The sequence below is a fragment of the Heterodontus francisci genome, chromosome 32 (genome assembly GCF_036365525.1).
Source record: "Heterodontus francisci isolate sHetFra1 chromosome 32, sHetFra1.hap1, whole genome shotgun sequence".
Lineage (NCBI taxonomy): Eukaryota > Metazoa > Chordata > Chondrichthyes > Heterodontiformes > Heterodontidae > Heterodontus > Heterodontus francisci.
The window spans coordinates 26607039-26632420 of record NC_090402.1 but is presented as its reverse complement, the minus strand read 5'-3'; the positions used below and the strand labels follow the sequence as shown (position 1 = coordinate 26632420).

General features: G+C 39.2%; 1 protein-coding gene across 6 annotated transcripts in view; it reads right to left on the bottom strand.

Moving 5' to 3' along the window:
• Positions 1 to 25382, bottom strand: part of LOC137347710 (DENN domain-containing protein 1A-like) — a 623024-nt gene that overhangs the window by 24335 nt on the left and 573307 nt on the right. For 3 of the 6 annotated variants that reach the window (XM_068012518.1, XM_068012521.1, XM_068012519.1), the window contains 2 exons: positions 24399 to 24458; positions 16969 to 17057 (listed from right to left, as the gene is read on the bottom strand). The exons of 1 other annotated variant lie outside the window; for it this stretch is intronic. In XM_068012518.1, the coding sequence (XP_067868619.1) occupies positions 16969 to 17057; positions 24399 to 24458 (149 nt within the window). Of the gene's footprint in view, positions 1 to 3294; positions 3790 to 16968; positions 17058 to 24398; positions 24459 to 25382 lie in introns of those variants that run through there. 2 more of the 6 variants (XM_068012522.1, XM_068012520.1) reach the window with 2 other exon arrangements.

The window sequence follows — 25382 nt, the reverse complement described above, 5'->3', positions numbered from 1 at the left end:
AACCATGTTGACTCTGCCTGATTACATTGAATCTTTCTAAATGCCTTGCTATAACGTCTTCTAACGTTTTCCCTAAGACAGATGTTAAGCTAACTGGCCTGTCGTTTCCTGCTTTCTGTCTCCCTCCTTTTTGAATAAAGGAGTTACATTCGCCAATTTCCAATCTAACGGAACCTTCCCTGAATCGAGGGCATTTTGGAAAATTAAAACTATTTTAATTATCACATACATCCAGCTGTGCTAGCAATTATCATTTAAATCTGAATACTATTCTGTAAATAAAATCATTCATTGGTATGGGAGATGTATTTCATACTAAAAATGATGACAACTAAAAAAACAATTTCCCTTTTATCTTTGCTATTACTGTTCACTCCTGGTGTTGCTTCCTCTGCAGGGTACATTCCACTCTTCATCTTCTTGCACCTTTCTCACAACTGTTCATGTGTGTGTGATGGCAAAATATTCAACCAATGGGGCATCACAGATGAACTCAATCTTGTTTTCACTTGTTATCAATACATACTGCCAGCAGGGGTTGTTAAATAGTGAGCAGGTGTGGGGAGCCTGACCAATTTTACTATCTTTATGGGCAATTATAGCATTCTTGCTGCTACCTAGTTCGGATGAGGTCAGCAAACTCAGCAGACAAAAGTATGAACCTGGGACCTGTCTGGTCAGCTACCCAGCAAAGAATATCACGGTGTCATTGGGGAGCCTACTATTGCATCTTAATAAAACCTGCATCATTATATTGCAGTAAATAAAAAAACCCTAATTTTGCAGATCAATGTACATATATAGACATTTTAAATTCTACTAACCATATTTTTAAATATATATATTTGATTTTCCCAGTTACTGAACTAAATCGTTATTACTTAAGGACAGGCACCACACCTTATTTCACACTTGCATCTTAATAAAATGCCAGTTATATTTTTTATATGAACTGTATAATATTTGATATTTAGATATATGAAATGAAAAATCAACTTGCTGCTAATTAACTTTCTTGAACTGAGGTAATAAAGTCCTTAGAATGAACACCTACTCTATTCTCTTTGATTCCTTTCAAACATTGACCTGATGGGATTTATTGACACAGTTCTCACAAGTTAGTTCAAAGTCCATCACATGGACACAGTTTGGAACCACAACAAAAAGCAAGAATTGAAGTGTTTGGGTCATCAGTTAACGTTATAGCTCTCAAATAAAACAATGCGCCATGGAATTTCCTGAGTTCTCCTGATCTCCTAATCTCCCACCAGGGTGGTACAGTGGCGCAGTGGTTAGCACCCAATGACATTCTAAAAGTTGTGAGTAGCTGGGACTTCTTGGTTAAATGGACAGACCAGTAGCCATGCTTTGAAAAATAATTTGGGGGGGGGGGGGGTGGGGGGCGGCACAGTGGTTCGCACCGCAGCCTCACAGCTCCAGGGACCCGGGTTCGATTCTGGGTACTGCCTGTGCGGAGTTTGCAAGTTCTCCCTGTGACCGCGTGGGTTTTCGCCAGGTGCTCTGGTTTCCTCCCACAGCCAAAGACATGCAGATTGATCGGTAAATTGGCCATTGTAAATTGCCCCTAGTGTAGGTAGGTGGTAGGGAATATGGGATTACTGTAGGGTTAGTATAAATGGGTGGTTGTTGGTCGGCACAGACTCAGTGGGCCGAAGGGCCTGTTTCAGTGCTGTATCTCTAAATAAATAATTTGAACAGAAACTGTATAAGCAGCCATTTATCTGGGATTTTCACTGAAGTTACAGTGGGGAAGCTGGAGAACCCCTGAGGAACTTTTACCTCTTCTTTAGTAACTTTTGATCTTTTGGGGTGACACTACTTTTTAGCTTCAGTGAATCAATATGACTAATTTTGTTTTGAACTGCCAAGCCATCCTTGATATGGAGAAGCTCTCCTAAATAATGACTCTTTGCTGCAATATGGTTCCTTGGGCACTGGTCACTTCCTGGTATCTTGTTCAATTGGTAATTGTTTTGTACAATGAATGCTGCTAGTGTATGTGGGCAGGGGGTTCACCAATGGTCAACATCACATCTAAAGCCAATCCAGTCCTGCCCTAACGTCCACTTTGTGCACTTCTGGAAAGGGCTCTTGCACAGCAATCAGCAACACAAACCCTGGCCAATTTTCCATGTCTTGGGGGAAAAGATGGGACTGAAATGCTGCAGCATTTGAATGCAGATATGAATGCAAGGCCCTAGATTCAAACTTCCTGACTTCAAAACTGTTATTGGGGTAAACTTTCAGATGTTCCTCATTTGGCACAAAAAAGGGGTGGGGAACCTGCACTCAACAGTATCTTCAAATATTGTGCTACTAAAAATGTATTATTGTGTATTAGATTTAGTTTTGAATTGTTTTTGCATACAGTACTCAAGTCCTTAGTGTTTAATTTGGTGACTTTGTTCACTGAGATGCTAAAGTGCAGTCATAGTTAAGTATTGTTCAGATTCATTATATGGATTGTAGGAAAGAATAGAAATGATAAGTAAATCAAAAGTAATTAATATTTCAGTTGTGTACGAATACATTCTAAATATTAGAAACAATTGATTTGGAATGCAAAACATAATATGGCTCTGAAACTCTCTAGAGTGGTCATACTGAGTTTTTAAAAGGAAAATATGCTTCTTTTATTACATGTTTCCTTTGATTTCCAGTCTCCCTTAAAATGACTAGAATTATCTCAGCAAAAAACCCTACATTCCTAATTAATCTGATTCACTGACCCATTCTGACGTTTACTACCTGCTACCTGCTTGGATATCACACTGAGGAATCTGTCTGTGGAAAGGCTGCAAGTGCTGGTACACAGAAAACAACCACAAATAAGAAAAAAAGATTTTCTGTCTGTCTCAGCTATAAACGCCATCAGCTCTGCATGACTGCACCAGCTCCTGCCTCCTAATCCCTTGGCTGAGTTACAATGTGGATGACTTGCCCCTCTATTTTAATGTCTCGTTATCATGTCCGCTGTTTCTGTTAGTATGTGACAACAATGACAGCAGAGGCTGTTCCTTGTTAAATATCATGTAACAAATACAGCCCTACAAAATCTAAGATTCGCTTCATAGCTTATGATGGTGTCGGTTTATTTTAATGAGGAAGGACTGCATCTTGAGGGCTTTTTTCCCTGCCAGAGTGCATTAAAAAATGAATTTCAATCAAGTGATTAGAAATCATATGTGACAAATCCAAATGTATATAAAATAAATTGACACCAGTAAGAAAAAACCCAGGAACTTTCTTTTTTGTTTTTATTTAAGAAGAAGCCTTGCAGCTGAATATGAAGTTGTTTAAATATGGTAGCAATCTATTCTGTCGGGAAATAGTGTGTGAACTCAAATAAATATACTGTTGTACACTGTATAACACTGTTTTTGGAAAGATAACTGCATAAAATATGAAGCAATATATCTAGTGTACAGATATTTGCAAGGACTCCAAGTAACATGCCCTTTTTGGACCATCCTATACCAAATCCCTTGTGCATGTTCAGTTACATTGCTAGGGAATAGTATTTCTCTCAATTGCTTTGCATTCTGTGATAGCACCGAACTTCAATAATGCACTTTATGAGCATCTCAGAGCAAGACTGGCAAAAATTAATGGCTTGTTTGCATGGTTTTGTTCAGCAGACTTGAAATTCACAGTAAGAGATCTTGATCCTGTTCTTAATTGGGCTGCCATGATGCTTTTCATTTGAGATCCTGAGTGGCTGACACAGAAAATGGAGCATCATCCCTTTTGCTTGGGTTGGATTCAGACCTGGTAAAGGTGAAAAGACAGTGCTTCAGAACAGTGTTCCAATGCACTGTGTCATTCTGTACCCTTTAGGACTTTTTTAAATTTTCGATCCATAATGCTCGTCTAGAATACAGCAAAATTCAGAACTTTATTATTACAATGGACATATACAGTATTAAGCATGCTCAACAAAAGAATTCTAAACTTAATTGCACGCAAAAGCTTTTTCATGATACTCAATAGATATTAAAGGCTAACAGCAACTCATCATTATATTATTCTATTTAAATTTTCACTGGTAGTTAATAAATGTACTGGCATTTTCAGTGGTATTATTGGAACAAGGACAAACTATAAAATCTGCTATTTTGGTTCATATTCCATTAAAGATCTTTTTTTTAAAGTAACGAATACTTAAAAGGTGAATGATCACAAGTTTATTATTTCGGAAGCACTCATTAAAAATAATGATTGAGAAAATTACAAATATAATCCATGTTAATGTTGAAGCTATTATAAAAACACAACCATTTTTAATTTTGTTTTCCGTTAAAAATTATTTTTCTCCCACTTCCTTTAGGTCCTCCTGTGTAATGTAGCACTTTTTGGCTGAGGGAAGGCAGACAAACTGCTCACGGGCTTTTGCCAAAGCCATTGTGTCATTTGCCACTGTCTTTCGTGACTATGATTGTTTTTTCTCTCCGCTTTGTGGAAGTGGCTGGCCTCCAAGACTGGGAATGTGGAATATGAGCAATCAGAATCATGAGCTGGTGCCATATGGCTCTGTGGCATCCCAATGTACCTCACTTTACTGATTGTTGCATCTGACGACATTAGGCACAAAGCATAACTTTGTGCAGCAAAGGATGCCCTTTTGTACAAATGTTGCCATTTCAATGTTCTCTGAATCCATGGGACCTGAAGTGATGTTAAAATTTCCTACACCGAGCGAACAAAGGGATAATCAGCCAATCCACATAGAAATGTGTTTTGTGTTCTATTAATTTCAAGGTTATATCTTCAAAACTGAGAGAATTTTTTTCTTGCTAGATAATTTAAACATTTTAATGACATAAATATAATTTCTGGGATTACTTCCAGCTTTAGCATCAATACATAGAAAGCCCAGTTGTTACTTAACATTTTCTTACCCTGTACTCACAGCAATGTAACCCTTCACAGTAAGATCCACTGTATTTATATAATAACTGGCAGTGAACAGTGGGACACCACAGCTTATATCAGGAAATGCAGCTCATGAGCCACAGAACAAGTGGATCACTAGGCCCTTAAGATCACACACAAATTATTTTGCTATGTTCTACTGCTCAGAAATCATTCATCTAACTTATTCCTAAATACATATGGGAAAATAAATATTGCTCCAATCTGATGTGCCATGGAGTAATCGAGTCATTCCTACAATTGCCCATGTCAGTCTCCGATTTCAGCCATACAGTCAGCACCAAGTACATGCCAGCTGTTTTCATACAGAGAGCAAATTAAAATCGAAAGGTTGACTGCTCTCACTGTCTTCTCTTCCAAATGTGAACAATGAACAGTTTAAGGGGTCCTAGATAATAAGGGATAAGCACTTTAAAATTAGGGAAAAGTCTGCTGATGCTTAGGATCTCATCCTCCTTATATGACTGGAAGTCATGCAACACCATAATTACTTACTGGCTACCAATCAGCTGCTTTTGGACTTCAATGAGCTTATCTGGAAAACTGATAAGCTACAGAGGGCAGTAAAATCCTAAATTCGATCTTGGGTCAGAATTCAGTTAGCTGTGCAAGGAAGGTGGGCGGAAGGGGGTGGAGATGGTGGTAATAATGACACCATAATTGACCCAGGTGAACACATCAGCCAAGGTTCCTGCTCCCATCCAAAAGTTCTGCTGGAAGTAGACATGTGTGGACATCAAATGATAGATCATGGTGACGGATGCTCATTGTAACCAACACAGGAAGAAAAGCTTTCATATCTTCCCTCAATTATATTCAAATGTATTTGGTACCACTTTGTAGGTGTTACAACCAGGTCAGAAAGGTATTTAGGGGTCCCTCTCAGCCTTCACCTGGTCTTACAGTAACAGGGTTTAATTTTAAACACACCGTATTTTTAGCTCCCCCTTGGTGAATCCTTATTCACCGCTTTCTAGTTATAAGCCAAAGAAACCAGCACAAACAGGTTTTCTTCGGTTTAAAGAAGAAAGGTTGAAATGTATTAAACTTAAACTCTAATTCGGTTAACGCCTATGGATACACGACGCGCCCACGTTAGCATGCATACGCGATGCACACATGCAGATAGAGAAAGAACAGTGCAGAAAAAATAAAGTGGAAAGTTGGAGCAATCTCTGAAGAGGGCTTCTTATTACGGATCTTCGAGCTCACTCTAGAGTCCTTGATTGGAGGTAGATCTTACTTTTCGTTGGGGCCCAGTATTCTTCTTAAATCTTGTTTGCTGTAGGAGACTTTTCTCTCTTGGGGTTCATGTGTCTTCAGTGGATTCAGAGGCTTGTAAGAAAGAGATGGAAGCAGACAGGAGAGATCTTCTCAGTCCAGGAGCAAACAGTCTTTCCGAGTTCAAACTCTCTGGGGCTAGTTCAAAAGACCCTGGAGTAGCCAGTTAGTCATGTGACCAGCTGGTCAAACCAGTTCTGGATTGTATCACCTTAGCAGTCTCTGGAATGCTCCTCCTGCACACAATACCTGGTGATCAAGGTCCATTGTTGATTGAATGTGTCAGGGAATAGTCCTTTGTCCTTCCAAGCACTGTCTGTTAATATGCAAATGTCTTTTCCAGCCACGGCTCATCTGTTTAACAAGTCATTTCCTCACTCTAGCAACAATTTAAAATCAAAGTTCATGACAAAATCAATGTGCCTCATTCTTGGCAGGTGGGGGCCGAGCATGACAGTAGGCATTTAGGTGAATGCAGGTGTTAAGGACCAAACATTCATCCATCAAGATACCCATATATAGGGCTGGATTTTATTCGCGTGCTGCACTCTGCATCAGCATGCTTTAAACTTGGTGGCCTTCCAACATGGAAGGGCCGCCGCACAGCCCCCGCGATATTACGCACGGGGGCCGATTTAAATAGAGCGGCCGCCCTGATGACACAGAAGGGGCGGCCGCCGCGTCCCTGGCAATGGCATCCGGCGCCACTGCGCAGGTGCCATTTTTAAAGGGCTTTAAGCCTTTAGCAGAGATTTTAATTTTTAAAGGGACCAGCACTTTAAATTTCAATAAAAACATTACATTTAACATAAAAGCGCTACTTCCACCACCCCAATCATCACACAATGAATTTATTTCCCTCTCTCCACGAAAAACCATTCTTGACAGTCCCGGCTTTTAAACCCCAAACTTTGCGCTCTTTGCCCTTCAACACCTTCCCACCATCCGCACAGCCATTAAAAAATGTTTTCCCCGCTCCTCCCCACCTCCCACCCTGAAAATTTTATTCCTTCCCCCTCCCCACCAGGTTCTCGCCTCGGAAGTTCTGAAGCCACGGAGTACGAATGGCGGCCGTAAAATTGGCGTGGGATAGCCGCCGCCTGCAGATAAGTTATTTACAATTCTTTATTGTTAATTTGAATATTAAGATGCAGGGCCTGCCGCCAGGCGGTGGGGGCCACATGGAGGTTCCCCGCTGTGCTTTTTTGCAGCGGGCCCTTCACAACGTCACGGGTCGAGGCAGGCCTCTCCCCATTGAATGTTATCGGCACCCGCACCGTGACTCGTGGTGTCGAGGGGCTGGTAAAATTCAGCCCATATCATGGTGAGACAACAGGCAGATTGTAAAGTGACAGAAATCTGGGTAAGGTCTGACCACATGATGCATTAAGATTCTCCTCTTCACCACCTGCGTGGAGTGGATCGCCTGCCCTTTATAGAACCCGCACGATTTTCAGTCCATGTGAATTTGTGTTGACGAGTTAATGTAGTCACTGCCAACAATCCCCCTGCCTGCTGTTCTTCCAGTGGCTTGCCTGGCACCTACCTGGAATATGCATGCTCTTGCTGCAGCTGTAAAAAGCATTCCCCCCTCACAGCCCCACAAGATTCATGTCCCATTAAGCCAGGTGTACCGATACAAAGCAAAACATGTTGCATATGGGAGTTCTTTAATTTAAAAAAACTAAGATTCTTTTGAAAAGAACTGTAAGAGAACTCAGTTTTGTACAAGCTGTTTGAAAGGCAGCTGGGAGGGAAACTGGAAGGTTTTTTTTTGATGCATTGCGGTCATTTTTTCCCCTGGTTAAATGGGCAGGCAGTATAACAAGGGCATCTACTGGGAGGGAGAAACTCTGAATATTCGCAACCACTTTCCAATGTCAGGTAAAACAGTGTAGGGATAATGGCACTGAAGTACCATGTTCAAATCACACCAAAGCAAATTGTGAAATTGAACTTAAATAAAGCTAGGAATTTGTGGGAAAACATCAGAGAAAAAAAATGACTATAAAAGCTGCTGTATTGTTGTTAATAACCCAACTGATTCACTAAGTTCCTACCATATCTGGTCTACTCATGAAATTATTTGGCTAACTCTTGATGTTTTCTGAAGTGGTTAATAAGCTACTCAGTTATACAAATAATCATTTTGACAACAAGCACAGTTTTGGCAGTGCTGCCCACATACCAAAGAACAAAAAAAGAGTGACGCTGTACCACAAACGCAATATTAGCTTCACTAAGACTGGGGACCACAGATGAGTCCAAATACAACTCAATAAACAAGAGGGAATAGCAAGGAAGTGGAATGCCCTGAAGGTGAAGTTACAGAAAGTTGACATCTAAATGATGTTGGTTAACTAAGAAGAAATAAGTGGACTCCTTTGATAATACCAGAACCCTAAAGAATTATGTAGCATCCTTTGCTTGCTGTAAACAAAAAGTGACATACTTGGGATTAAGCATTTCAATGCACTATTGTGCTATTCAAGTTAAACAAACAATATCATTTAATAGTTTAGAAGCTAATATATCTGGAGTCCAAAAGGCATTTCCATATGAACATAATCTCAAGATGTTGTCATAACCCTGATTCTCAGAAATAAACAAAGTTCTTAAGGTCATCCAAAACTCTGCTACTTGTGTCTTAACTTGCACCCGTTCACCCTTCACCCCTTTTCTTGCTGATCTACATTGGCTCCCAGTTAACGCAACGCCTCGATTTTAAAACTCTCATCCTTATTTTCTGGTCACTCCATGACCTCACCCCTCCCTATCTACCTACAACACTCCAAGATATCTGCACTCCTTCAATTCCTTGGGACGTTTTACTACATTAAAGGCGCTATATAAATATAAGTTGTTGTTGTTATGTTTAGATGAGGAACTTGCAATTGCTTCCTGAGATTGTATGGCCTCCACATCTTGCTGCTGTGTATTTGCCCAAGTACCCTGAGTGACATTCAAGAAATATAATTGAGAGTTTTTGACTCCCATTTCCTCTTAAAGATTTGCTCCTGTAAAAAAAATCCAGTACATTTAGCCCTATTAACACTACACTTGGCAGCAAATGAAACATTTAATTGAAATGCATCAATTAAAAAAATAGATTTTACATACTGAATGTATTAACCTCTATAGCACTTTGTCTCAAAGGAACTAGGCAGCTCATCAGGATTCATATATGTTCTAAGCCGTGAATTGTTTGCTAAATATTAATGATGTTCATATAGCTTTATGTACAAGTAATGGAAAAAAATGCTAATAAAAGATGTAAATTTTAATACATTGGGGTATATCCTTCCACTCACCTTTTTTCTCAAGGAGTTCAATTATAAATTACCTGACCACTGTAGCAGAGGCCAATGTTCAGTCCTAATTAAAAATATTACAAAACCTTAGAGAAGATTGTTCCCACTGACAAATTAAAGAGCTACATGGAATCAATTATAGTAGGTTACTATCAATTTAAAAACACAGCACTCCCTAATTTCTTATACATAATCAGCGCATGTGGACTGTAGAAATATGAATAGAAAATAGTCTCAACATAGCTTGTGCTAAATGATATGTCTGAGCAAATACTGTAGAAAATCAGCATCACATTACATACTATATATTGCTTAAATTAGTCTTCACTATAAGGAACACTTAATACAGATTTTGTTATCATGCTGAATTAAGATTTAATTTTGTTTTAAAGTGAATATGATTAATTTTTGTGCCTCAAGATGCATACTTTTGAAATATCTTCAGTTTTATTCCTACTTGATAAACGCATTAATGTTATGTTTTCCTTTATTTTAACAGTAAGTTATTAGAATGCTCCATTTAAAGCTGCTCTGTACTGCAGTGCCTGCCCAGCTCCACATGGAGGCAGTAAAGTTATATAACAGAAAGAAAGCATCATATGAGCAGAAATACTAAAGTGCTGGCTAACCTTAGAATGGATGTGCTTCTAACTTGCAACTTTCACGAGTTGAAGTGACTAGATATTTTTGCATTTGGTAACAGTACCATGAAAACATTTACTGTTGTTCCTCTTTATACAGAGCTGGACTGCAAATTAGAACAGCGATTTTTGTTTCAGATTTCATAAGAAATTGAGTATTTTATTTAACAATCCAGAATTAAAAATATTAGGCTGGATTTTGTGCTGGAGGTGGGGCTCCCAGTGCTGGGCCAAAAAGGCGGGGGAAACCCCGCCTCTGCCTTTTTGCGCCTCCCTACACCCCCACGACCTTGGAAAGATTCTCTGGTCTTTTTAAATCAAAGTTTAAGGAGCCAGGACCCCCATCCCTTTAAAGATGGGGATCCCGCCTCCAAAAGCTGCCAGACAATCAGAATTCAGCAGTATCGGCAGCATCACTGGGAGTGGTGGCCACTGCCAACACTGCAGAGACCTCAGACCTAGGCCCAACGCTGGAACCCCAGACCAGAGGTAGGTGAGGCAACATCGCCGGGGCCAGTCTGGAAGGACCCGGCGAAGGGGAGTGATCATGCAGTCCAGGGGGAGGGGAGTCCCAGGGAGGGTAATGTTGTTCCCGGTGGGGGTCCTCCGTGGGCACAAACTGCCCACATAGGAAGGACCTACCCCACCTCCCTCCCACAAAGGCCGCAGGGGGTCGTCTCATGTTGCAAGGTGTCCTCCCTGTTTGGAAGAGGCACTCCCTGCCGCTGGTGAGATCCTAGCAGCAGCGGCGGAAAGCGTCCCTTAATTGGCTGTTAATAGGCCACTTCCTGCTGGGCAGGAAGGCCGCCTTAGGCCTATTCCGCCCCGAGAAGATTGCTTGGTGACAGGCCCTCCACTCTGCCACCACCTGTTGAAATACTCCGTGTCCCCCTGCCTCCAACCCAGCCTCAGGGGGCCACAAAAAATCCAGGCCATCCAAGGATTTATGAAAGTACAATATAATAATGCATGTGTATATTCTGGGAAGGAAGATCTGTGTTCAAAAGGCTCAAATTCCTGTGCTGATTTAGCTTAGCTGAGATTAAGATTTATGATGATGGAAATTCAAAATATTACTAACTTAAAAACCCAAACAGATAAGTCAGTTTTACTGAAGTAGGACCCTTGATGTTACAAGATTCTAAAGTTTAAACAAAACTTAAAAAGGTTGGGAAATCAGCATCACTGGCCGATTTCATTTTAATAAATTGAGTTATTTTCTTCCTTTCTCGGAACTTATGTGCTACATCACATTCCTCAATGAGGACAACAGGTCAGTGATCTGCTCTCAGAGCTTCACAGATGGTTGCTGGAATGTGCAAAGAGTAACCTGGTTTGCTGGGTCCTCTCTTTCCGCAGGAAAGTGACTCCACTGCGTTGAGCAGCTTCTCTCACAGCCAGTCCAATACAGGTACAGCCACACCTTTCAATCTAGGGGTACTCTTTTCACAATTCTATTTTGTTTAGCAGCTTGTTACTTGAAGTATATATTAAAAATTATTAAGCTAATAAATGTGCAAACATTAGAACCAACAATGTGAAATAGGATTATGACTCATCTTAGCTTTCTTCTGCATTGGGTCGTGTTTCTTTTTCAGGTCATCTGTGTCTGCCACAGTTTGTGTTTAATGAGAAGTGAGTTTATTTCATGTGCAAAATGTGTTAATGGAGATAAAGGGCTCAGTTTGTCAGTTTTGTCCATTCCTCTGTCTAAATTCATACATATCAATGGTGCCTCAGAAGAACAGGTCTATAATGCCATGGCTCACTGCTGCAATGATCAAAACAGAAAGCTGCTAAGATGGTGGCAACATGAGATAACAAGAAAGAATTTATTGCTGAATTATGGTCTAACCTGACATTATTTATCTTCAATCACAGAGAATCCAAACTTTATGAACCTCAAATAGAATGATCAGGCAAGATATAGAATCACAACTTTGAAAAAATAAAGTCACTTTGTAAAAGAAATCATCAGGCTCCCTGAATCTCAATAAACAATTCAGTTTCATATCTATTATACACTACCAGCTGACTTATGTATAGGTGCTTACTGTAATCATCAGTTTACTCTTCCATTCTCTAACTCACAACTATACAAATATACTCTCAGCCCTCTACACTCTTTACCTATTAAATGGAAGGAAATTGAAACTGACCAGCTTTTCGTAAAAATAACCCCTCAAAATATAAGATTCATTATATTGTGCACATTGCTGCTCTGAATCATGAATTATTTTCAGATATTGGTAGTGTTTTCTCCATTAGATTTAATCTGACCCAAAGACGCTGGATAAGTCATAGAAAGTTTACGGCACAGAAAGAGGCCACTTGGCCCATCGTAACTGTGCCGGCCGAAAAACGATCCACCCATTCTAATCCCATCTTCTAGCATTTGGTCCATGGCCTTGCAGATTACAGCACTTGAGGTGTATATCCAGACTCCTTTTGAATGAGTTGAGGGTTTCTGCCTCAACTACCCTTTCAGGCAGTGAGTTCCAGACCACCACCACCCTCTGGATGAAAAAGATATTTCCTCATCTCCCCTCTAAGCTTTCTACAAATCACTTTAAATCTATGCCCCCTAGTCACTGACCTCTCTGATAAGGCCCTTCACTAGTCACTGACCTCTCTGATAAGGCCCTTCACTAGTCACTGTCCTCTCTGATAAGGCCCTTCACCTCTACTCTATCCAGGCTACTCAAAATTTTGTACATTGCAATCAGATCTCCCCTCAGCCTTCTCTGTTCCAATGAGAACAACCTCAGCCTATCCAACCTTTCCTCATAGCTGTATTTTTCCAGTCTCGACAACATCCTTGTAAATCTCCTCTGTACCCTCTCTAGTGCAATTACATCCTTTCCGTAATGTCCTTAGACTAATTTGAGATGGTTAAGGTTTAGAATCCAAAATTTGCGTTCCTTAGCATAAGTGATATCCATCCATCTGCTAAAAGCCATGCCTCGGACTACTGACATTTTGCTTGAACTCCACATGAATTCATTGGTACTACAACAATCCCTGTCTCCCTCTATCTGCTGGACTGGGCAAGAATCATTTAAATAAACTGCATTAACACCTAGCTTTGCTCATCTATTAGATTCCTGAGGTTATCCACCTCTTCTCCATTTTATGTTTTCAGAAAAACTTGCATGTATATAACAATCTCGACATCCATTGTAACAAAGCACAGAAGCAGGCCAGTCAGCCAATTGAGCCTGCGCTGGCTCTTTGAAACAGCTATCCAATTAGTCCCATTCCCATGCACTCTCCCCACAGCCAGCCAACTTTTCATCCTCAAGTATTTATCCAATTCCCTTTTGAAAGTTATTATTAAATCTTTTTCCATTGCCCTTCCAGGCAGTGCATTCCAGATTATAAACAATTCGCTGCATAATTTTTTCTTCCTCGTTTTGCCACTGCTTCTTATGCGAATTACCTTAAATCTGTGCATTTAGGTTATCAACCCTTTTGCCATTGGAAACAGTTTCTCCTTATTTTATCAAAGCCTTTCATGATTTTGAACACCTCTATCAAATTTCCCCTTAACTGTTTCTGTTTGGGAGAACAACCCCAGTTTTTCTGATCTCTCCTTCTTTAAAGTCTTTATTCTCCGGTACCATTCTAATAAATTGCTGCTATGCAAACTCTGAGGCCTGAATATCCTTCCTAGATTGCGGTGAGCAGAATTGGCCACAAGACTCCATCTGGAATATTGATCAATTTCCCTGAACATTTAACAAAGTAGACATGTGGGCACTGAGCTGAAGTGAAAGGAATTTGGCGGAGGTCGGGGTATTGTGGTGGGGGAAGTACAGTCTGGGGAGTAGAGGGAAGTGATCAAGCACACAGTTAAAGAGGTGGGTTTTGAAGCCAGGGACAGAGTAGCAAGGCAAAGGCGTTTTGAAAGAAGGTACTAATGCTGGAAGACTGACCTCTAATAATGAAATAGGAAGCATGGGGAACAGTAACCCCCGAGTCACAGGAATGGAGGCTGCAGCTTGCACAGAGAACTAGGTACATAGTTCCCAAATAGGGTGGAGTGAAGCTCTGCAGGATTTGAAAATGATTCAATGGCACAAGGAACCATGAAGCTTAAGGATGATAAGGGATGGTCTTCTTTGTTTGGACTGAAAACAACTGGAAAAAAATCATAAACCTACTATCTATAAATGGGGATTCTTCCCGCTCCTCCGTTCCCCCAAATTGTTGGTAAGAAACAGATGGAACTTTATTCTGCATCTGAAAGTTCTTGTTGGTGATATAGAGTACCCAAAATGGAGAATAATTCACCAAACAATGGCCAGGATTCTGTGGTCAGCGATGGAGCAAGGGCACTCACTGCTGACCATGAAGAAAGCTGCCTACAAAGATAGAGTGATCTCTGTAGCGTGGTTTTCTCCTTTTACATTGGCAGTTTAGATCTGGCGCCAATTCTGGCGACAACAGCAGTGTTGTCAGCAAGCAGGTAGGCCGCCAATTAAATTGAAGTATTCACACATAGCAAACCAGGAAGTTAAATGCACTTAAAATCCTTCACTTTTTATTTAAATTTTCAGATAGTGAAATAAATTATTTAAATTTTCAGATAGTGAAATAAATTATTATTTTAACTTCTACCTTAAACCAAAGATTAAAAAAAACTTACAAAAAGAATTTTTTTAAATGTGGAATTTTATTATGGAGAAATTTGAGATTCCACAAGTATAAAATTAACTTTTCAAGACCAATGAGGGTGTTTTTCATCCTTGTTTTCAAATCCCTGCATGGTCTTGTCCCTCGCTATCTGTAATCTCCCCCAGCCCCATAACCCTCCAAGATATCTGTGCTCCTCTAATTCTGGCTTCTTGTGCATCCCTGATTTTAATTGCTCCACCACTGGTGGCCGTGCCTTCAGTTGCCTAGGCCCCAAGCTTTGGAATATCTTCCCTACACCTCTCCACCTCACTTTCCTCCTTTAAGACAGTCGTTAAAATTTATCACTTTGACCAAGCTTTTGGTCATCTGACCTAATATTTCCTTTTGTGGCTTGGTGTCATACTTTGTTTTATAATGCTCCTGTGAAGCGCCTTGGGATATTTTATCACATTAAAGGTGCTATATAAATATAAGAAATAAATATAAGAAATACAATATAAGTTCCGAAGAAGAGTCACTGACCCGAAACGTTAACTCTGCTTGTCTTTCCACAGATGCTATCAGACCTGCTGAGTGGTTCCAGCATTTCTTGTTTTTATTTCAGATTTCCAGCATCCGCAGTATTTTGCTTCTATATGACTATATGTTGTTGTTTTTGTTTAGCAGTAGTTATGAAGTTAGCGTGCAGTTAAAAGCCAGTTACACCTCACTCAACAAAGTGCGACCTTTTCAAGGGATTTTACAGCGAGATTAAGTGTATGAGTGGAAGCTCTCATCAATTCCAATGATTTTCATATTTGCAGTCTGGGGGAGCTGGGGGTGGGTGTCTCAACAGCGCACCCTCTGGAGAAGTGTGGAATCACCGACAGCAACTTCTGGATTTCCGTGTTATTCTGCACATGTGTGGACTCCAGAGGTTGCTGTCAGTTTCAGTGGAGTAAAAATGGCGAACGCTGACAGATTTGCTATCATTACCACTGCAACTTCGGGCCCACATGAATTAAAAACTTGGATAAGTCAACAGAAATTGAATATCCTCCTTTAGACAACAGCCACTAGGTACAAATACTTGAGCAATTTTTTTTCAAGTGACATTTACTTTTGTTGCTGTTGCTTCAGCTGGTGGTACAGGAACAAATAGTGGGGTACATGGAAAGGAGGGATATTTCATACCTTGTTCAAGTTTATCATCATTTTAAGAATAGAAAGTGTCAAATTGTTTGAATTGCACCAAATTCTGGAAAATTAACTCGTGATCCCAATTTAGATCACTTCAAGCTTGTAATTCTGCATGTTGTTCTTCTCTGTCACAAACAACCAAGTCTGACATACACCGATCCTTTTCCATCCCTACATAGCAGTGTCTCTTCTTTTGCTATTTTAGTTCATTATTGATAACAATGTGGAATAAAGCTGAACAAACTATCAGTTTGCTTCATTCACCCTGATGTCATCACTCGTGGAAAATGGAATGATTCAGACATGTTAATGATCGATCACAATGGCCAATTCTCCATTTAAGCAATCTAATGCCGACAGTTTAGCGAAATCAAAGCAGACTCAAAAGTAGAGGTATGTTTTCTTGAAAATTGGTCAGTGAAGCCCTCAGACTTAGGTTACTGAGCTAACACTGTCAGGTTAAGACTAACAATAGGATAATCTGACATGCGATAGGCTGTTATTGCAAAATATCAGACATACGTTAGCAGGCAAGGTACGAAAATTAATCTTAACATATAGGTACTAAATATGTAAACAGTACTCTGAAAATTTCAGGTTTTAAAAAAATCTTTCTGTTTAACTAAGATTAACATGTCAGGTGTATTTTGAAGTATATTACACGTCTTGCAACTCTTGCTATAGTGTAACATGAGAAACATTAACTGAAGTTACACAATAAAACACTTGTCACACCCACCATATGTTACCTGACAATGTAGCTTGTGCAAGAATTAAAGCATTCAATATGCTAAATACAGGGCCAACATGCTAAGCCCGCTACCTATAATTATCTGCAAATGGAGAATGCCAGATTTAAATGGGTTATTAAATGGAAAATTCAAAGTGTGAACTGTAAGAGCTGTTATATATGTTCAGTTTCTGAAATTAACTTTTAACTGCTAAAGCTAGCAGCCAATACTTACTGCTCTGGGCTTGAAATGGAGGATATTCGAGCTTCTACTGGCAATGCATTACCTCTTGGTTTCTTAACTGGTGGCCTTGGAGGACGTGTCTGTATACACACATTTATATTAGAAAGAAACTTGTTAGTATTAAAAACAATTGCAGACATTATCACTAAACAAACAATTCTAGGTGTCCAGAGGTGAAAGAATGGACAGTACAGACTAGACAGTTCAAGTATTAATGAAAACACACATATGCAGACTGAGTTCAGGTTACGCAGTTACAGAGTAAAACCAAGCAGGGAGCTTGTCATCACTTCAGTTTTAGTTTGGCAATATCATGTGGGTCAAACTTGCTATTGAATTATACTTTAAAGGACACCCTGGTCAACCCTGTAGAGACTGTGCACAAAATCATGAGGATGAACCTGTGTCAAACTAGGGTGCAGTGTAATAATGATGCTGCCTTACCTAATGGATTTAAAAATTTTAATTCTGTTTTGTACCCTCCTAAAAAAAACTTATTAAACATTAGAAGCCTACCACCAACCCATAGCTGCCATTAGGTCATCAAAGGTCTTTCTCCTGAGCTGGTCAGAACAGGTCATGAAAGCACTGCTCAATCAGCTATCAGCTACTGAATGAAAATACCATCCATAACTGAATTAATAAGGACTTCTCCCAACATTATTCATTAAACGTGTGTCTAAATATAGTGAAATCAACCAGATGCTTATTTACATGAAATGTACATTACAAGGGATACCTGCATCTTGAACCTAGCAGATGGTGAAATTAAGATAGATTCAGGGACACAAAATCCAACTAAATGATAAAACAGACAGTAAGATGCTTGCATACTTGGAACAAATATTATGTTTTATATAGTTTGTAACATATAACCAATGCTCTGCCACCTTAAAGGGGAAACTTTGAACATTATGAGTTGAAAGGGTTAAAGCATCCACTCTGCGTAAAGCTCACCAAGCTATGAGCATGCTCGAAAACTGCACATTTAGAAGCCCCAAATCAATGTCTAGGTAGCAGGGAGTGACTCCCAAAGCTGTTACTCAAGCAACAGGTTTGAACCATATCATAGTTTATATATAACACCTGAAGTCTGAGCTGGATTAAACATTAAGTCACTCCAGAGCACTGATTCTCTCAAACTACAGACACCTTTAATGTAATGGATTCTCAGCTCTCAGTGTAAGTATTTTACAGTGCAATCATGTGATTCATAAGGGATCCCATGTGACATCAGTACTGAAGAGTACAACATCACATGAATGGTGAAGAAGTATTTTTTGTCGTGCATTACAGGGTTAACCACTGTAGAGGGTATATGGTTGAGAGAATAAACACAGCATCAATACAACAGATCACACACCAAAAACACCAGTTTTCAGATTTGAGCTGATATTTTACATTATGACCAACCACCAAGTCTTTCCAAGCCAAAATCAGCAGCACTACAAAATAGGAGGACCAGCAGTTCTTGGCACTCCATTAAGATAAAAGCACTTGAAAAGTCTGTCTATTGGTATATTTCCTGATATGCTCACTACAAACCATACTGCACCTTTCTGATAAATTAAAATTGGTTATTAGTTTTCAACAACTGTCCAGTAATTAAAAGGGATGGTAGCCTAGTGGTTCTGGCACTGGACTAGCCATCCAGAGGTCATGAGTTTAAAGTCAACAAATTTTGTCATTTATGGGTTATCTTAGAAAATGACCACGAAAGTTGACAGACAATTGTAAAGTCAGGAAAGGAACTTACCATCCCTGCCTGGTCTGGCCTACATGTGACTTTAGACCCACAGTATATGGTTGTCGCTTAATGCCCTTGGAGTAACTAGGGATGATCAATATATATTGCCTCGTCAGTGTCTTCCACATCCTGAGAGAGCTACTGTAGAATTCCTATCTAGTAACCTGGTAGATAATATAAGCAATTTATCACGTGTGACTGGTAGGTTCCACAGTATATGATATTTGAAAATGTGTGAATAGGATGGCTCTGAGGTTATGCATAGCTTTGACTCACTGACTGGCTCGCTTCTAGTTCGGGCTCCCCACTGGTTGTCATTTCTCAATCCCTGCCATTCCTCTCAATGTGACTCCTTTCTGTTCCCCATTGGATGACTCTTGCAGCACAGAGGAATGACAATCAGGAAGTGCCAGAATCAAGAGGGAGAGCTGTAATACAGGAAACTGAAATACAGGGGTAGAGCTGCCTCTCAGTGCCAGAAGGGTCATGTGTTGAAAGGTACCAATTGTTCATCCCTGAGCAAGTCTTTATTCCGGTTACCAAAAATGGCCACGCATCTTTATAGCGCATGACGTCAGAGGACTTTTCATTTATGTCACATGAGAGGTGTGGAAACTATTAGCAAAAAGCAATACTGCATTCACAGTCATCTGTATTTTGCATTAGTCAACACATACACCCATATGTAGTCTATCAATGCAAATCCTTATTTCTCAATTAGCAGAAGTTTATGCAAGGGATTGAGTGCCGCAATACAGGGAGCTGATTTGGATTAAGCTGAAATACAGAGCAGCTTTAAATTGGTGATATCACAGCATAAAAGTCTTGGAACCAATGCTTTTGGATGTCATCATTTAATACAGTTGCTATTTAAAGGCATTTAAGAAAACTAATAAGTAGCATGTGGTGCTGCTGGGCCGAAATATGTTCAGGAATGTAGTCCAAAAGTATAATTATTGCCAAAATTATACAAACACTTCATAAAATAGCTGTTAACTGGCAAACAATGTTTGGTAATATTACAGGCTATAAAATATAGATCAAATTATGATTAAAAATTATTCTGAAGTCAGCATCACTAAATAGCATGCCTCTTTTATTCTTACCGTTTCTCCCATTCCTCCCACCCCCACATGTGCTTCTGCCCCTTCACATAATTGTTCAGGCATCCAGGAATCAACCAGCTGCTTCCTTTACAACATCTGATACCAGTGGCCTTGCGCTACTCAAAGGGGTAAACATCGCTTTTATCCCTCCCCCCTCCAAGGTGGTATGCCCCACTCATGAGCCTTGTTGGAACACGATGTCGCAACCACAGTGGTGTGAAGCTGCTGTGTTGCTGGCTTCTTTTGTGGCTCATTTTGTTCCCTCGCTGTTTTGTCTGTCAGATGCCTTGGACTAGTTTTTATTTATGAACTAGACCAGATAATGAAAGGGATTATCAATTACAGACAGAGTCATAAGATGGAACATAATGTCAGTCTTTAAATATATTTAGCAGTTTCAGTTTTTTTTTCCAAATGAACTATTACAGCTGGTTTAAAACCATTAATGAGCAATTTCTGATTAATGGGCTCAATGTGAAGAAGTAACAATAAAGATTCCACAGATGTTGCTTTGTGGGAATTGCTGTACTCAAAACCTGGGAAATGTTTTAGAATAAGTGTCAGAAGCTTGAAAGTCAAATTCTCAAATTTACTGATCTGAATGTTGACCACTGCTGTTCAGGACTCGAAATGTAAAACCATAGATGATCTATGAAGTTAAAAACTGAATCAGGCACTATGTTTAGGATATATACAATATTAATTTTAATGCTCATCTTAATCATTAAAGATATGAGCAAAATCCCATCAATTGTGGAAAAAATCCAATTCTATATTCACTGATGCTCTCTAATTTAAAAAGAAACAACAAAAGAAATTAACTGAAGCATTCATGGATTTAACTCTATGTAGAATACAACAAAAGTTTAGCACTGAGGGGGAGGGTGTTCAAACCAAGACCTCAGTGTAGCCAGTGCTACTGAAGAAAAGTAAGGGGTCAGGAAAGGTCAGTTTGTGAACTTGCTGAGGAGGGGGCCAGTCCCCAGACAAAGCTGCCCTTCCGCACAATGGAGACGGCTTAAGCATGTGAACCCATTGGTAGGAACAGAAGGATTAAGTTTGTGGCAAGTTTGCCTGAACTTGCAACAGGGAGAAACATGGGGGAAAAGAACAACAGAGCTAATTAGCAGAGCTGAGCTGTCAGACTGCAGCTGAATGGCTCAGTGCCAACAAACAAAAGGAGAGGCCTGGCAATCAGCAGGATCGATGGAAAAGACTGCTTCATTAGGGATGATAGAACGAAGAAGGGAAAAAAAGAAAAGAGGCTGTTTAATTAAGCTTGAGCTGGAAGGTGATGTGTGAAGCTTGCCTGTCATCGTGCTGCTAATACTTTCACCTTTCCGCCTGAGCTTTGAAAATACAGCGATTACCCCACTAGTGTCAGCAACACTAGATATATCTGGGGAGAAATGCAAAAAAGGATTGGAGCCATAGCCTAAAGGGACTTCAGTGGAAAGTCAGGAAAAAAACAGATTCCCTACAGTGTTCTGAACCTGACAAATCCAACTGGGCAAAGCTGAATCCACTTTAGACCCAACTACTTACATTTAATCAATATTAAACATAAAATTCAAGCTTATATACAAAATAGCAGCAACTACGATGCATACAGCAACATAATAATGTGGCACTTTCGCATAATAAGTTTGTAACTTACAAAGGTTTGAAATATGTAGTGATTAAGTACAGCTGGACCATTACTAAATCTATAATCACAAGACACTAACCTTTTTGTCTTAAATATCATGGCATTTTTAAAAAAAATGTGGTGTTAATGATTTAAATTGTGTAGGTACTGCACTCGTCACTATATCTCACTGGGTTTATGGCAGGATTATCCAAGCCCTGTAAATGAAGAGTGGTGCCAACATCAATGAACAATGAGACCTTTCTGACAATTAACACAAACTCAGTAACACATCATGATATGGTGAAATGTAATTTATTCTAAGGACTCTTTAAATGCTCATAAGGTACAAAATGAAGATCTCTAAATAAAAAAACGCAAATGAATTTTAATTATAAAAGGAGACATGCTAGTGAGACCTGCAGATAATGGAGGAGGAGGACCTGCTCTTTGACTGTTCCTGCAATGACACTGGAGTGTCGCTGTGTGCACGGTATTAAACGCTGTATGATATCTTTCTAACTATTTCACATGATTTTCATTGTTGTGAAATATCAAACTGAAAAATTTTCCACACCCTGCATTTATTTTGATTAAGCAAAGTGTATTTTAAGTTTTTTGTTACAAAGAGTTTTGACTAATAAGTAGACTATATTCTAATACAACTGTATTGGGTGAATTATAGGGGTTGCATAACTGATTGATTACAATAACTTTATGTTCACAGCAGCCATGTTGAAATAAGGAAAGCAATTGCAATGTTTACATCAACATAGAATGTAGTGACTGTATTTAGATCTGAACAAAATTCAAACATCTCTCCTCATCTGGCTAAACCTCACATCTTGTTTGATTTCAATTCCCACTCTTAGTATCTCTCCTCTACAGCATTTGCTAAAAGTACGTGTGAAACAGCAGAGTTACCAGTGGGATGTGGCATGCAGCTGAATGCAGAAACAACACTCAAAAATGGCAAGATCTGGGTGCAGTGAGAATATCATCTATTTCTGGTGGTACTACCAAAAGGTAAAACATTAAATTTGAAGCCATTAGTTACATGGATTTCTGTGGGAAGGAGGCACTCATTCCTCTCATTGCTAGTCATAGGTCCATCAAATTATATACTTTAGTATACTTTCAATTTTAATTCCCAGTTTTCAGACCTTCGATATAATACACAAAGACAGCATTATATACCTGTTTGAAACTAAATTTGGTGCCATAGATATCCCCCCAACCACATTTCATATCTAATAATCAGAAGGTTTTTATACAAGTTAGTGTGATGACGCTGCAGAAGCATAGCCTTTTCTCTGCTGCGATGGTTATATTAGGGTTGGCAGAATGTAGAAAATGCAAAACTAGCTGAGGCACTACAGCAAACAGTAAAAATCAATGATAAAGACACCTCTTATACTAAGGACAAAAGTCCATTAATTTTTCTTTTTAATTGATGCTATTTTGGCTTTTGCTTCTCTTTCAAATCAAATCTCAGCTAATATTTGTGCAACTGTCCTTTTGGTCCTTTGGATTAACAGCAAACTGCAGAGTGCAGGGCAGAGGGTCAACCATGTCCCTATCTGAGTCAGCTAATATTGCTATAGCTAATGGGTTAGCAGAAATTCTGCTCGCTACTTGGGACTTCCTTGCTGAACATCACACACTCCTCAATGATTTTCAAAGACAGCATTATTCTAAAGAGGGTTACTGTTTTGAAAAATGAAATCAATATTGAAAATGCTGATGCATTATTGACTTGATTGTCCATATTTTTCTTCTTTGGATAATACTGGCCTTTGGTTAAGCATCTGAATTGGCTCAAATGACCGAAGAGTAATATTTCAGTAACACTGATTTTTTGCACCCAAATAATAAATCAAAAAACCATTCTTAAAGGAAATAGAAAGTGTTAAACAGTTTTTCCATAACTTACCTGTTGTGTCCATCATTTGAACTGTGTTAACAGTTCACATATTTCTCATTTAGTATCACAATTTTTTGGGGTCAAGTTATTTCTGTACTTTTTACTTTATTTTGTTGTGCACCATTCCACAATTGAGAAGCTGACAGATGACCTGCCGCCAGACCTCTGATTATATCACTCTGTACTGTACTAATTTACCTTTCCTTCCAGCGAGGAGGAATTTAGTCTCCACTGTCCAACATAACTGAGATAGGGAACTCTGAGTGGAGGAATGATGACTGATAACACGTGTCATGTTATACTGTCAGTGTGTTTTGTTTGACTAGTAACACACTACTTCACCACTTCAACTGCATTTTTTGTTGTAGTCATTTGAGTGCACAGAACTCACTTCTATAATGCAATGGTCAGGTCACAAAACTAGTTTTCCAAAACCTCTGAACATTGAAGGTTCTAAAAATATCCCAGAACGCTTGCAAAAAAACACTCCAGAAAATACCCTTTGAAATGAGCCACATGTGTACAGAAGCGTTGAGCCATTTAAGAACACAGAACACCTTATGAATATTGTAGGTTACATTATAAATATGTAATTAGCCCAGTGAAAAGGTTAGACCACCTCTGAGCATGTACAACATGCATGTTTCCTGTGTACAAATACAAACTGCCAAATCCAAGCATGCAGTCAAGGTTAGAGGCTTGTATCCAGATGTTAAAGAGTTCCATATCAGATGCACTTGCGTTACCCAGGGGTCTTATGACAACTTAAGAGAGCAACATTTCCACCATGGTTTTATCCTAATCCAATCACAATCAATACCAAACATAAGAAAATTAAGGACTGGATGAAGAAAGAAGCAAAGTTTCACACTGTTCTGAGAGAAAAACGAGCAAAGATCCAATCCCTTGCTACAAGACTAGATAGCACAAACTGAAGAAAAGGGTAAGCAGAGTCAGCAAAGCAACTTAGGAGGTGTTAAACATAATTAAGGAGATACACAACTTCTGTCTACTCACGGGCAAAGTAGCACTGTTTATCTTTGGAGGAGGTGGGCGAGGTGGAGGGACTCTCTCTGGCTGTATCAAAGTGGAAACTTAAAACATCAGAACAGAAGTACCCTTCAATTCAATTAAAATAAAATAAACATAGCAGGCAACTTATAAAATAATACAAGCTTGAAATTTGCACATGTTGAGAGTTCATTATCTCAGGTATGTGTATTTGTACCAAGAACTTGATCTGACACAATAGGCTTTAGCTATAACAAACCTTTACATATTTTAAAATAATTTATCCAGTACCTATTTTCACAAAGGCATTATTTTTAATTATGGAGCAAGAGAAAGGAATAAAAAACCAGTCAAAACCCACAGTGGAAATTCTTATATATATATATACACACATAATTTTGTAAGATATGTCACCTCCATGTAAATCTGCAGAGCTCCACAATTATTTTTATTCAAATCAAGAGTACAGTACTCATCAAATTAAGTAGCTTCTGCAGACATCATGATTTAAATCCATTTACTTTTGTGTGACTAAAGATCAAAACTTTCCTCAACTGAATTTATTTGTATTTTGTTCTATTTCTGTAAGACTCACAGCCTGATCTGTCACTATGCTGGATTACCGGTGATGACATCGAGTATTCGCATAGAAGAAGCTGGCAGCTATACTAGCACATGCTGGTTTTTCATATGAAAATTACAAAAGTTGAAATGCACTTCTTTAAGATACTTGGACTTTATTATCTTTTGTACTATTTCTTCACTGGTGAGTTTTACTAGGTTTAGCCAGACTGTTTGTTTGCGATGGCTAAACACTCCGTCCAGGGGAGAGCAGAAGATTTTACCTCAGAAAACTGATATATCCCTCCCTTAAAATATGATCCTGTTTAAGATGCTTGAACATCAACTATGGAGAATGCAAGACCTTTCCACCATCTCCACCCTCCCAAAGATAACTTGGGCCAATCTTTCTAATCATTTATAATTTAC